Source organism: Brassica napus, chromosome C7, assembly GCF_020379485.1.
Source record: "Brassica napus cultivar Da-Ae chromosome C7, Da-Ae, whole genome shotgun sequence".
Taxonomy (NCBI): Eukaryota; Viridiplantae; Streptophyta; class Magnoliopsida; order Brassicales; family Brassicaceae; genus Brassica; species Brassica napus.
The window spans coordinates 35,678,965-35,692,591 of record NC_063450.1 but is presented as its reverse complement, the minus strand read 5'-3'; the positions used below and the strand labels follow the sequence as shown (position 1 = coordinate 35,692,591).

Sequence of the window (13,627 nt, the reverse complement as noted above, 5' to 3'; positions counted from 1 at the left end):
AAAGAACAAGAACAAGTTTGGTCGTAATTGTTTTTGGTGTGATAAAGAGACGGAAAGAACAAGAAGTTGTTTTATAGAGAGAACATGAAATTGCTTTGATTAAATTATAGAGAGAACATGAAATTGCTTGTATGGTTATAAAAAGAGAACAAGAAGTTGTTTTATAGAGAACATGAAGGAGAATACATATCTCCATAATCCGTGACTACACAAGAAAACAAAAGAGTAGACAAGACTAGACTACACAAGCATAGAAAAGTGAATACATGTGCTAGCCTACACAAGTCCGTGAAACTGAGTATCAAAGACTAGACTACACAAGCACAGAAACAAACAACTTGTCGGTGATTCTTCAAGTCCGTGACTCTTCCACACTACACAAGTCCGTGACTCTTCCACACTTCACAATGCTCCATGATCTTGAAGACAGTACGCTTCTATTCACCACCAAAAGCATCCATCCTGAAGAATAACAACACCAACATTAGCAAAAACGATCATTCAACAAGTCCATAAAACAACCAGGAACAATTTATATACAAAACAAGAACATAAAACATATATATCTTATACTAGAAACAAGTCGATGAAACAACCAGAGATTAAAACAAGAACATAAACCATTTTATATCATCACTAACCAGGACATTGAAACATAAGAAACAAGTCGATGAAACATAAGAAACAAGCCGATGAAATAAAACATAACCAGAGATTAAAAACAGAGACATACAACAACCAGGAAACTTAACCAGAGTTTAAAATAGAGACTTAATAGACTTCATCTAATTAGACATCAACTCAATAATGAGCTTCTTCTTCAGAGCTTCTTCATAATCAACAAGGGGTTCTTGTTTTGCAGTGAGACTGTCAAGAAGCTTCATCTTCGACAGCCTTTCTTTGATCGCCAAATCCTGCTGCTTGATGCTCCACATAGTCTCAAACGCGTCCAGATCCTTCCCCTCCACCATCGTTTTCTTACCACGGGCTTTTGCAGCCTTAACACCCGTGGGACGAGTAGTTCCTTCATCATCTACAGCTGTATCAACTGGAGAGCTTGCTGAATGTTCACTGTCCTCACACTTCCTCTTTTTGGAATCATTTTTAGACGCAGACAGCTCACTCCACTTCTGGTCATTACGCAATTCTTTCCAAGCATGCTCAAGGGTGAATTTTTTGTTATGGTTTGTGAAGAAGATCTCGTGGGCTAGTTTGAGGAGATCATTCTCATTTTGCCCACTGGTTTTCTCTATGTTTGCAGCTTCATATGCTCCAAAAAACTTGCAAACTATGTCATTGATCTTGTGCCAGCGATTCTTACAGTGAGCTGCCTCTCTCTTCTCACACCCAGCAAGCTTAGGACTAGCATTGTAATACCCAGCAATTTTTTTCCAGAATGCAATAGACCTTTGCTCATTCCCAACTATAGGGTCTTTGCTCATGTTCAGCCACGAGCTGATGAGCACTACATCGTCGGTTGGGGTCCACGTTCTCCTTTCTTTACGAATGGCTTCAGTGTTTGCACCACGTTCTTCTCCGATGTCTTGACTGCCTAATAAGGGAGCTTACGATTCAGATAGTGAAACACCATCTGAACCGTTCCGGAAGACAACATTTTGTTGACTGGTAAGTAAGTCAACAAAGTTAGCAGACTCGCTATATGGATTAAATTCCATTTTCCAATTTCAGAGAAGAGAGAAAAAACAGATAGGAATCTGTTTGGAGTTGGAAGAGAAGGCGAGAGTTTTAAAGAAGAAATGGACACTCGCATTCAAGATTCAAAACAACCAACTACAAACAAATTCGAGTTAGACATATATCTACCTTCTATTAATTACCTTATCACAACCGTAATCAACACACAAAGCAAACACATTATTTTCCGCAAAGCAAGTCATTTAACTCAACCACTTCTTTTTCATTTGGACAGAGACAATCACTTCTATTTATTACCAATTACCAACCTAACTCAAACATAAAGCATTCAATGAGATTAAATCATGAAGACATTTACCTGTATTCCTCCTCTGCTTTGACGATCCTTCGTCATATGCTTTGACGATCCTTCCTTATCTACCTTGTTTCATTGCGCTCAACAGACAAACACATAAAAAAAACGAAACAAAAATCAGTAACAGCTCAAAAGACAAACACACAGCTCAACAGGCAAAAACACACTCGATTCAATTCAGTTCCAATTCTCTTAAACAATTCAGACCATAAGCCAATCATATAATTGAACTCTTAAACAATTCAGACCACAACCATTCATGACACTCGATTCAATTCAGTTACGGATCAATTGGTGTCCATGATGTAACCCTTAAAACAAAATCCAGAACACACACAGAATCAGATTCAAAGCAGAACCTAAATTTTATCATTTCAGAACAGAGTTCAAAGTATAACCAGAATCTCTATTGCATTGTAAAAGCTTTTTATCAAACGTTCAATCATTTTAACAGAGCAAATCGTCTAGAATTTTTACCTCTATTGCAGACGAGAATCACAGTCAATACGGGCTTCTTGTCTTCTTTGATCCATCCATATGAAGCAACAAAGACAGAGACAAATCATGAGGCACAGACCAACACAACAACTAATCAAAATACCAAAGAAGGATTCAGATTTACCTTTCGTTTTGATTTGATTTCATCTGGGCCGGAGAGAGAGATTTCATCTGCTTCTTCATCGTCGAGGAGATCGACACAGAGAGTCACGGAGAGATTCATCGGGGAGTCCTAGAGGAGAGAGAGACGAGGAGAGATCATCTTCGAGTGATTGCGTCGAGGAGAGATCATCTTCAAGGAGCTATCACCAGGAGAGATCACGGAGTCATCGGGGAGAGCGATAGGCACGCGGATTGAGGCGGATTCCATCGAGGAGAGATCATCGACGACTGATTCCGTCGATTTCGACGAGAGGGAACACGAGATAGAGGAGATTGACGCGGATTCGCCGAGAGAGAGACACAAGAGGAGAGGCGGAATCGTCGAGAGAGGAAGAAGAAATGAGAGTTTCGTGAGAGAGAGAGAGAGAGAGAGAGAGAGAGAGAGAGAGAGAGAGAGAGAGAGAGAGAGAGAGAGAGAGAGAGAGAGAGAGAGAGAGAGGGAGAGGGAGAGAGAGACGCTCTCAACGGAATGGCCAACACGTGTCCATAAGACACGGCTCTTGTGAAGCTTAATTAAGTGTCGTTCCTTGTCTAATTACATTATTTTCTTTTATTTTTAAATCTTAAAATGTATAAGCAACCCCTTAAGCTACCAGGTTAAAGGTGCTCTTAGTTCTTAGGCTATCACCATGACTAGGTGTGTGTTAGATGTATGTCCTTAGCAAACACGCAACTTCAAATTCTCGCAAAATATTATATTAAAATATTAATAATATGGTAAATATTAAAATAGATTAATGGAGTCGCACCTCACCTTTCACCTCGACTTTCACAGTTAGTATTAAAGAAGAATATTTTTATTGAATAAAGTCTCTCCCCAACATAGAAATAAATAGAAACACACACTATTTGGAAAATAAACTAAAGAACAAAAACGAGTGAGAAAGAAAAACACTAAGAAGCTAAGCTCAAACAAAACCAAAAAAGAAACGAATTTTTTTAGTGATGGGGGTGGGGTGTGAAGGAATCGCGTAGCCACTTGATGAAGCGGTCGAAAGGTGACAACTGCATCTTCTTCGGAACACTTTTGGATAGTGGTCGCACCACAACTCGAAGCTTAAGCCCAGCCTCACAATGACCAATCTTTGAGGTAATAAAATAGCGGATTCCTGGTTTCGTTAGCCTGATGAGATCTTGTCCAGCATTGTGCAAGGCAACAGGAGAAATAGTGTCGCAAGATTTGAACTCAAGATCACTGTTGATTTCTAGGACGTCGTCGACTTGGTCGTTGTAGTAGAAAAGAAGATTGTCTCCCACATGAAACTGTTTCTCCTCACTCCACTTGGAATAGAAATGTAACATCCCGAGTTGTGATATATGGAAAGGCTTAAGATAATTGATTTGGCTACCTATGTCACCAAAGTTGACTTACCTTTTCCGGAGCACATCCTGAAAGAACTCCAGAGTTAAGTGTACTTGAGCTGGAGTAGTGGAAGGATGGGTGACCTATCGGGAAGTGATTCGCGACAGCGTGTGAGTGAGGCCAAAGCATGGGAAAAGGTCGAGTGGTGATTGCAGGGTCAGTAAACAATGATTCTGAGTCTTGGAAAATTAACAGACAGACCGTCAGACAGGATGGGGCCCACTGGCCGAGAGAGCGGGCGTGGATGTAACGCCCCGACCGCCCATTAGCTGTGGGCGGTCGGGGCGTTACAAGTGGTATCAGAGCTGGTTAGCCATCTCGGTTCTGACCCGAGAGGCGTCTTGAGACCTGTCGTGGGGTGCAACGAGGACGTTGCGTTCTTTGAGAGGGGGTGAATTGTAACATCCCGAGTTGTGATATATTAAAAGGCTTAAGAGAATTGATTTGGCTACCTATGTCACCAAAGTTGACTTACCTTTTCCGGAGCACATCCAGAAAGAACTCCAGAGTTAAGCGTGCTTGAGCTGGAGTAGTGGAAGGATGGGTGACCTATCGGGAAGTGATTCGCGATAGCATGCGAGTGAGGCCAAAGCACGGGAAAAGGTCGGGTGGTGATTGCAGGGTCAGTAAATAATGATTTCGAGGCTTGGAAAAATTAACGGACCGACCGTCGGACAGGATGGGGCCCACAGGCCGAGAGAGCAGGCGTGGGTGGCCCATTAGCTGTGGGCGGTTGGGGCGTTACAAGTCGGGATGTTACAATTCACCCCTCTCAAAAAATGCAACGTCCTCGTTGCGCCCCACGACAGGTCTCAAGACGCCTCTCGGGTCAGAACCGAGATGGCTAACCAGCTCTGATACCACTTGTAACGCCCCGACCGCCCACATCTAATGATACCATTTGTCCACGGTTAATGAGCCATCCTGTCTGACGGTCGGTCCGTTAATTTTCCAAGGCTCAGAATCATTGTTTACTGACCCTGCAATCACCACCCGACCTTTTCCCATGCTTTGGCCTCACTCACACGCTATCGCGAATCACTTCCCGATAGGTCACCCATCCTTCCACTACTCCAGCTCAAGCACGCTTAACTCTGGAGTTCTTTCAGAATGTGCTCCGGAAAAGGTAAGTCAACTTTGGTGACATAAGTAGCCAAATCAATTCTCTTAAGCCTTTCCATATATCACAACTCGGGATGTTACAATTCACCCCCTCTCAAAGAACGCAACGTCGTCGTTGCGCCTCACGACAGGTCTCAAGACGCCTCTCAGGTCAGAAACTGAGATGGCTAACCAGCTCTGATACCACTTATAACGCCCCGATTTGTCCACGGTTAATGAGCTACCCACGGGCCGAGAGAGCGGGCGTGGGTGGCCCATTAACCGTGGACAGGTCGGGGCGTTATAAGAAGTCACTCTCTTCAGGAACCCTCCATTCGTTGGAGTCACCGACCTTGTAATCTTTCCCGAAAGGAAGGATCTTTCTCGGTGGTGGTGGTGGAGGAATCATCGGATGGTCATGGACGACATAAACGACGAGTTTCTGTCAGGCTACGCATTGAGAACGATTTGAGGTGATGAAGAAGTGATAACCTGGTTCCGTGAGTGTCACGACATCATGCCCTGTGTTGTAGAAAGCTTTAGGAGAAAGAGAGTTGCAGAATTGGTATTCCAAACGACTGGAAACTTGAGTGACGTCGTTGACGTTGCCATCGTATTCAAACATCAGAGAATCCCCCACCTGGAATTCCTTACGCTTAGTCCATTCATAATAGCTACCGTGCTTCGCTATCATCCCACCCTTCGAGTCTCCCACTTTGTAGATTTTTGCCGAGCAACAACATCCCATTAGAACCATCGCGAGCATGAAGCAGAACATTCTTGTTGTTGTCGCCATTATTAGTAGAATTATCTGAGAACTTTGATGATAAGTATTTGAGTAAGAAAAAACAAGACCCTAACTCTCTTTTTATAACACCTTTTACGGAACCTAATCCTTGCCGCTTACGGATTTTACTTCCACTTCATTAAAGATGATGATTATAATCCCGTTTGTGATATGTATGCATGTTTTCTTTTTCCTTTTTCAGAAATCTCTCGAATCCTTTTCTAGTTAGGCTTGTGTTTGATTTTCATTAAGCTGAGTTTATTATTCTAGTAACTGTTTGGAATATATTTCTCTCTTTCTTTCCTTTTCCAACTTAGGTGGGGGTATTGGATTTAGAAATTTGATAGAATTTGAAGGAATTATGGTTTCCATTAAATTCTAGTGTTATTCAATTGTGTATTTTATCAATTCTTTTAAATTCTTGTGTTATTCAATTGCATATTTTATCAATTCATTTAAATTCTAGTGTTATTCAATATTTGTTAGATTTAATAGGAATGTCATTTGAAAAGAATTTAATGGAAAATGTAATGTAAAATGCAAATGATCAATTCCTTGCTTTTATGAAGGGATTTGTTATTTTTAGAACCAATTTGACCCCACGGTAACCCACTACGTCTTTAGAAGACATATCACCTACACCAGCCCAATTTCATGTCTCTCCTCTTCCAAAACCGGAACCGAAAAACTGAAATAGAATCAAACCAAATTATTCGAAACCAAAATCGGACCGCCTCAAATATCTGAATGGTTTCTATATTTCTATATCTGAATAACCGAATCGGAAACGTAACCGAACCGAAAACCGAACGGTACCCGAATATCCGGAAAAACAAGTTTCAACACTTTGATATAAAATAAAATGTCATCAGTTTCACTCAACCCGAATGTCCATGGCTAGTTCACCCAAAAAGATTCCTTTAGTAAAAAAAATCTATCTACAAAAAGTAAAATTTTCCAAAGTGTTTTATTTTGGTAAAAAAATATCTAAGAGTTAACTACTAGTTGTGTATTTTTTTGTTATCATTCATAGCGTTAGTATTACCATTTGAATTCCATCAAATTAATTTACATTCACTTAAATTCTATGGCAAAAGGTAAACATAAGAATTAGACAATTGCATTAAAATCTCATAAAATCATTTAAAATACTGCAAAAGTTATTACATGTGAATTCTTTCAAATTCTTGAATTCAATACCACCCCCTTAGATACACCTAAACTCTCTTTTTTTTTTCTAACTGTACACCTAGACTCTTTCTTGCAAATATAAATTATAAACAACGCTTATATCTCTCTAATACTTTTGATTAGGATTATCCTATTATGTTTAAATTTCACATTTGCTAATTTCATTTATAATTTAGCTGTATTTTTGTTTGTCTATAACGATATATTATATATATATTATATATAATATTTGTTTTGAAACTACATATTTTTTTCTATTTATTTTTGTTAATATAAACTATATCTTAATCCACTTGTCCGAATAATTTTTTTTTTCATTTTTATATATATAAATATTTGTTTTATGTGATTAGTTGTTTATATTTTAAACATTAATATTTAAAATTTTATAATAACTTTTTTAACATACTAGTTTTATAATATGCATGCTGCAATGTATTAATTTTATATTTAATGGTTTGTTCTTTTCTCTCAAATTTATTTCGTATCAAGTTAGGTTCTCCATTGTTAATGATGGCTTAATATCAAAGGTGAGTAATGCAATGGCCCTAGGGGCTAGGGCACCCTAAGATTCTAGTGATTTTTTGTAATATTAGAGGTCCAAAATTTCTACTAATATGTATAAATAATATTGTTTATACTGTAAATTATATTCTAAAATAATTATATGTTATTATTATTAAAAAAAAAGAATTTCTACCTAATCCTTGCATCTTAAGGATTTTACTTACCACTTTATTTAATTATAATCCCATTTGTGATATGATATGTATGTTTTCTTTTTCCTTTTTCAAAGATCTCTCGGATCCTTTTTTTAATTAGGCTTGTGATTGAGTTTCATTAACCTGAGTTTATTATTCTAATTAGGGGTGGGCATTCGGATATCCGTTCGGGTTCGGATCAGATATTTTGGATTTTCGTGTATCTCGGTATAGAGGTAAAAAATCAGTTCGATATTTCTACATTTCGGGTCAGGTTCGGGTATTTTAAGTTTGGGTTCAGTTATTTTGGATCGTGTTCGGATATTTAGATTTTGAAGGGAAAAAAATTCATTGTTTAAGTTTTTTGTTTTTAAAATATATACTTTTAACTTAAGTGGTTTTCTAATTATTAATAGATTAAACTATTAATAGATTTAAAGATAAAATTTTAAAAATAGAAAGACACTAATTTAGTTGTTATTATAAAATTTTGGATGTAACTTTTGTTAATGTAATTAAGAAACAAAATCTTGATATGTATTTTAAGTGAGTATTAAATGATTTTGTCTACAACTATATGTATATTAGATTTTGAGCCATGTGCAGAATCAATATAAATATTTTGAATTAAATTGGAGAAGTAAACTAGAAATATAGGATCAAGTATTCATATGTTCGGTTATCTTCGGATATCCATTCGGGTTTGGATATTACACGTTATGGTTTACTTCTCCAATACTCGTTCGGGTATTTTGCTACTTCGGTTCGGATTTTTTGGGTCGGGTTCGAATAAATGTTCGGATATCAGGTAAAATGTCCACCCCTAATTCTAATGATTGTTTTGGTATATATTTCCTTTCTTTTTTTCCCTTTTCGATTCACTTAGACTTTACAATTATAGTTTGTAAACAACGTTTAAATATCTCTGATTCTTTTGACTAGGCTTATGTTTAAATTTTACATTTGCTAATTCATTTATAATTTTAATGTACTTTTGGTCTGTTCATAATGAAAAAAAAAAAAAGAAGAAGAAACATTAGTTGATTTTAAAAGTTTTTGTTAGAGCATATTTTTTTCCTCTTGTTTCTTGGACAAGAAACATTAGTTGATTATAAAGCTTTTTGTTAGGAGCATATTTTTTCCCCTTATTTGATGGACAAGAAACATTAGTTGATTTGAAAAGTCTTAGTGATGGGGGTGGGGTGTGAAGGAATCATGTAGCCACTTGATGAGACGGTCGAAAGGTGACAACTGCATCTTCTTCGGAACACTTTTGGATAGTGGTCGCACCACAACTCGAAGCTTAAGCCCAGCCTCACAATGACCAATCTTTGAGGTAATAAAATAGTGGATTCCTGGTTTCGTTAGCCTTATGAGATCTTGTCCAGCATTGTGCACGGCAACAGGAGAAATAGTGTCGCAAGATTTGAACTCAAGATCACTGTTGATTTCTAGGACGTCATCGACTTGGTCGTTGTAGTAGAAAAGAAGATTGTCTCCCACATGAAACTGTTTCTCCTCACTCCACTTGGAATAGAAGTCGCTCTCTTCAGGAACCCTCCATTCGTTGGAGTCACCGACCTTGTAATCTTTTCGGAATGGAAGGATCTTTCTCGGTGGTGGTGGTGAAGGAATCGGATGGTCATGGACGACAAAAACGACGAGTTTCTGTCCAGCTACGCATTGAGAATGATCTGATGTGATGAAGAAGTGATAACCTGGTTCCGTGAGAGTCACGACATCGTGCCCTGTGTTGTAGACAGCTTTAGGAGAAAGGGAGTTGCAGAATTGGTATTCCAAACGACTGGAAACTTGAGTGACGTCGTTGACGTTGCCATCGTATTCGAACATCAGAGAATCCCCCACTTGGAATTCCTTACGCTTAGCCCATTCATAATAGCTACCGTGCTTCGCTCTCCATCCCTTCGAGTCTCCCACTTTGTAGATTTTTGCCGAGCAACAACATCCCATTAGAAACATCACGAGCACGAAACAGAACATTCTTGTTGTTGTCGCCATTATTAATAGAATTATCAGAGAACTTTGATGATGAGTATGTGAGTAACAAAAAACAAGACCCTAACTCTCTTTTTATAACACCTTTTACGGAACCTAATCCTTGCAGCTTAAGGATTTTACTTACCATTTTATTTAATTATAATCCCGTTTGTGATATGATATGTATGTTTTCTTTTTCCTTTTTCAAAGATCTCTCGAATCCTTTTCTAATTAGGCTTGTGTTTGATTTTCATTAAGCTGAATTTGTTATTTTTGAATATATTTCCTTTTTTAATTCCTTTTTCAACTTAGATTCACCTCTTTTGAAAATATAAATTTTAAACAACGCTTAAATATCTATAATTTTATTTTTTGATTTGGATTATCCGATTATGTTTAAATTTTACATTTGCTATTTTCATTTATAATTTTAATGCACATTTCTATCTATTGATATTTTTGTGTTCTTATTTTAAAATACGGAAGAAATAATTTTAATGCACATTTCTATCTATTGCTATTTTCATTTATAATTTTAATGCACATTTCTATCTATTGATATTTCTAGGCTTATGTTACATTTGCTAATTCATTTATAATTTTAATGTACTTTTGGTCTGTTCATAATGAAAAAAAAAAAAGAAGAAACATTAGTTGATTTTAAAATTTTTTGTTAGAGCATATTTTTTTCCTCTTGTTTCTTGGACAAGAAACATTAGTTGATTATAAAGCTTTTTGTTAGGAGCATATTTTTTCCCCTTATTTGATGGACAAGAAACATTAGTTGATTTGAAAAGTTTTTGCTAGAGTATATTTTTTCCTTCTTGTTTGTTGGTCAAGAAACATTTGATTTAAAAAGTTGTTGTTAGAGCATATTTCTGAAACCACAAGAAAGCAAATATGACTTCCACTCCATCCATCCTTTTAACCGTCTTACTGGTTTCACTTCTCACTCCTTCCTCCGCCACAAAGCGCCACGTCATCGACTTCCGATCACCAGGCCTCTACCCGGAGGGACTAACCTGGGATCCATCGGGCCAGCACTTCGTAGTTGGTTCTCTCCACAGCCGCACAATCCACTCCGTCTCCGACGCCGGCGTCGTACAAACAATAATCTCCGATCCTTATCTACCGGAAAAAGCTACAATCCTCGGCCTCGCCGTTGACTCCGGTAACCGCCGTCTCCTCGCCGGAATCCATTGCGCGCCGCCTCTCCTTCCTTGCAGTACCCTAGCGGCCTACGATCTCCGCAGCGGCGGCCGTCGAATCTTCCTATCTTCTCTACCGTCTCTCGACAGCGAAGACACCGTCCGGGACATCGCGAATGACGTGGCGGTGGATTACGAGGGAAACGCTTACGTCACCAACTCAGCCAAAAACTTCATCTGGAAAGTGGACCGTGACGGCGTAGCATCGGTCTTCTCCACATCGCCGTTGTTTAGCTCGCAGCCGGTGGCGGCAGACGCGGACGCTAGCTTCCGCGATTGCGGCTTGAACGGGATCGTGTACAACAGCAAAGGTTACCTCTTGGTGGTGCAGAGCAACACAGGGAAGATGTTTAAGGTCGACGAAGAGACCGGGACGGCAAGGCTTGTGTTGCTGAATAGAGATTTGGTTGCGGCGGATGGGATGGCGAGGAGGCGGAGAGACGGGACGGTTGTGGTGGTGTCGCAGAAGAAGCTTTGGTTTCTTAAGAGCCAGGATAGCTGGGGTGAAGGAGTGGTTTATGACGAAGTTGAACTCGACGTGGAGGGGTTCGCGACGGCGGTGACGGTGGCGGGGGAGGATAGGGTGTATGTGTTGTATGGGAGAGTGATGGAGGGTATTATGGGAAGTTATAAAGATGGAGAAGCGAGGGAGTGGTTTGAGATAGAAGAGGTTTTGTCGGAGAAAGAAGGTGGGTATGATAAGGTTTGGGCTTATGTGTTGGTCGGACCTTGTTTCACTTACTTTTGTTTCTGGAGGTTTCAGATGAAGAAGCTCATCACCAACATGGACAAGAAGATCACTTAAAAAGCTTTTTTTTTATTCCTCTTGATATTCCGTGTTTTTAACGGTTTTAAACTCGTTTTGGAGCAATTAAATGGTCGGTTTTAATTAATGTTTTGCTCTATTTGATGCGTTTTGGTGTTCTTAAGTGTAATATGCAGGTTACTAGATAGCTTGCAAGAAAAGAACGCATTCGGGATTTATTCAGAAGCAAGATGGACCGAACAATGGACCGAATGAGAAGTATTGATCGCACAGGACATAGATCGACCGATCCATTGTCTCTGGATCGACCGATCCAGAGCTAAGAAGAAAAGCCGTGAATTGTAGCGACATGCGTAGCGACCAGAACTTGTCGCTACGGTTTCATGCACTAGATCGACCGATCCGACCACTGAGGATCGACCGATCCCACGCTCTATGGGCTCCACACGCACCAATGAGCTTTTCACTCCTTTTTACCCACTCCCCTCAATAAGGGACGAAAGAAAGGGACTTTTGGGACTCAAAAAAAGATTAGAGACGACCAAGGAGGAGATTTACAAGTTCTTGAGAGAGATTTGAGAGTTTTGTAACTTGTTTTGTGTGATTTGTGAAGATTTGTAAAGGAGTTCATCTCAAAACCATTTGGAGAAGATCTTCTGAACCTTTAATCTATTTTAATACAATCTTATCATGTTTTCTTCATCAAAATTGTGTTGTTCTTGCTTAGTTATGTGTGAGTAGTCATCTAGTTGGGTTTAGGGGTTCTCATAGGGGATTTCTTGATGTTTTGATTCATAAAACGTGTGTAGACTAAGGGATTACGTTTTGGTTCTTCATCTAATGGATTTCTTACTGCTTGAACTGAATTGATCACTTAGTTCATGATATCAGATTGTTTAATGCACCGAAAGTGATTGTTTGAACTTCCGAAAATACTTTAGATGAGCAAAGTGTCCTTAACCCTCGGAAGTTGATGTTATTGCGCTTTGTGAACATATTGAACCTGTTCTTAATGCTTGTTTAGAAATTGAAACTCAGCGGAAGTTAGTGTGGAGATTTCTATAACATAGAGAATTAGCGCTACGGAAGTAGGTTAATTCTAATATCGTGTTTGAGTTCTAGAAGGTTCTTAATATATCCCTGTGTCTGCCATTAATTGTATCTTGATTGAAAAGAAATCCCTGAGAATTCCCAATGCCCAACGTTTGTTTTAAAATAGTTTTCAAATCGTTTAAATCATTTTTTTACAGCTTGTTTATGTTTTGTGACACTAAAGAAAATTAAATAAAAACCATCAAAAATATATCTTCGTTCGCTGTAGCTATTAACTTGTCTGCAACTCTACGTGTGATCATCGGTCCCTGTGGATTCGATCCCGCATTACTACTGCGTACTTTACTGTGCACTTGCAGTTAGATAATCGGGTTAAAACTCGACACATCACCTCTCTTTTTAGTTAATGTTACACTTTTTTTTTCTTTTGTAAAAGGAAACATCATGTATTGTTGTCATTTGGTTATGTAATGAAATGGAAGTAATTGATTCTCACATTGTGTTGCATCAAAGAGAAAGATGAGATAGCTTTTATTGCAACAAGTTTGCTTCCACCACATCCACATGTCCAAAGGCTTCGTCGTTGGAGAGGTGGAGGAAGAAGAAGAAATAGTTTAGTGTTAAGCTTTTCTCTATGTCTCCAGACTTGGCTCGGACTCTCTATAGCTTTCTCTTCTTCTTTCTCTCTACTCGAGCTTCTGCGTGTTTGTTCTGGAGATGTATTTGGAATCGAGGACTTGAGGCTTCTGGGGTTGCTTAATGATTGCTTCAAGTGAAGACTGGCAAAA

At 38.8% G+C, this 13,627-nt stretch overlaps 3 protein-coding genes across 3 annotated transcripts; 1 reads left to right on the top strand and 2 right to left on the bottom strand.

The window, feature by feature from the left end:
- Positions 1-785: 785 nt before the first annotated feature.
- Positions 786-5,931, bottom strand: LOC106403640 (glutathione S-transferase T3-like). Its single transcript, XM_048764196.1, has 2 exons — positions 5,628-5,931; positions 786-1,552 (listed from the first exon to the last, which is right to left on the bottom strand). Exons 1-2 carry the CDS (start codon positions 5,929-5,931, stop codon positions 786-788), a joined length of 1,071 nt encoding a protein of 356 aa, XP_048620153.1.
- Positions 5,932-8,999: 3,068 nt separating this feature from the next.
- On the bottom strand, positions 9,000-10,279 carry LOC106403638 (blue copper protein-like). Its single transcript, XM_013844452.3, has one exon. The coding sequence runs from the start codon at positions 9,831-9,833 to the stop codon at positions 9,000-9,002; it is 834 nt and encodes a 277-aa protein (XP_013699906.2). The 5' UTR covers positions 9,834-10,279.
- A 252-nt stretch (positions 10,280-10,531) lies between these two features.
- Positions 10,532-12,428, top strand: LOC106405509. Its single transcript, XM_048763777.1, has one exon. The coding sequence runs from the start codon at positions 10,713-10,715 to the stop codon at positions 11,823-11,825; it is 1,113 nt and encodes a 370-aa protein (XP_048619734.1). The 5' UTR covers positions 10,532-10,712; the 3' UTR covers positions 11,826-12,428.
- The last annotated feature ends 1,199 nt before the right edge of the window (positions 12,429-13,627 follow it).

Excerpts from the sequence above, each read along its gene's own strand:
- LOC106405509 (XM_048763777.1), top strand. The coding sequence starts at position 10,713 with ATGACTTCCACTCCATCCATCCTTTTAACCGTCTTACTGGTTTCACTT.
- LOC106403638 (XM_013844452.3), bottom strand. The coding sequence starts at position 9,833 with ATGGCGACAACAACAAGAATGTTCTGTTTCGTGCTCGTGATGTTTCTA.
- LOC106403640 (XM_048764196.1), bottom strand. The coding sequence starts at position 5,931 with ATGGCGACAACAACAAGAATGTTCTGCTTCATGCTCGCGATGGTTCTA. Across the intron at positions 1,553-5,627 it reads CGTGACACTCACGGAACCAG|GCAGTCAAGACATCGGAGAA; the intron begins GTTATCACTTCT and ends CTCCCTTATTAG.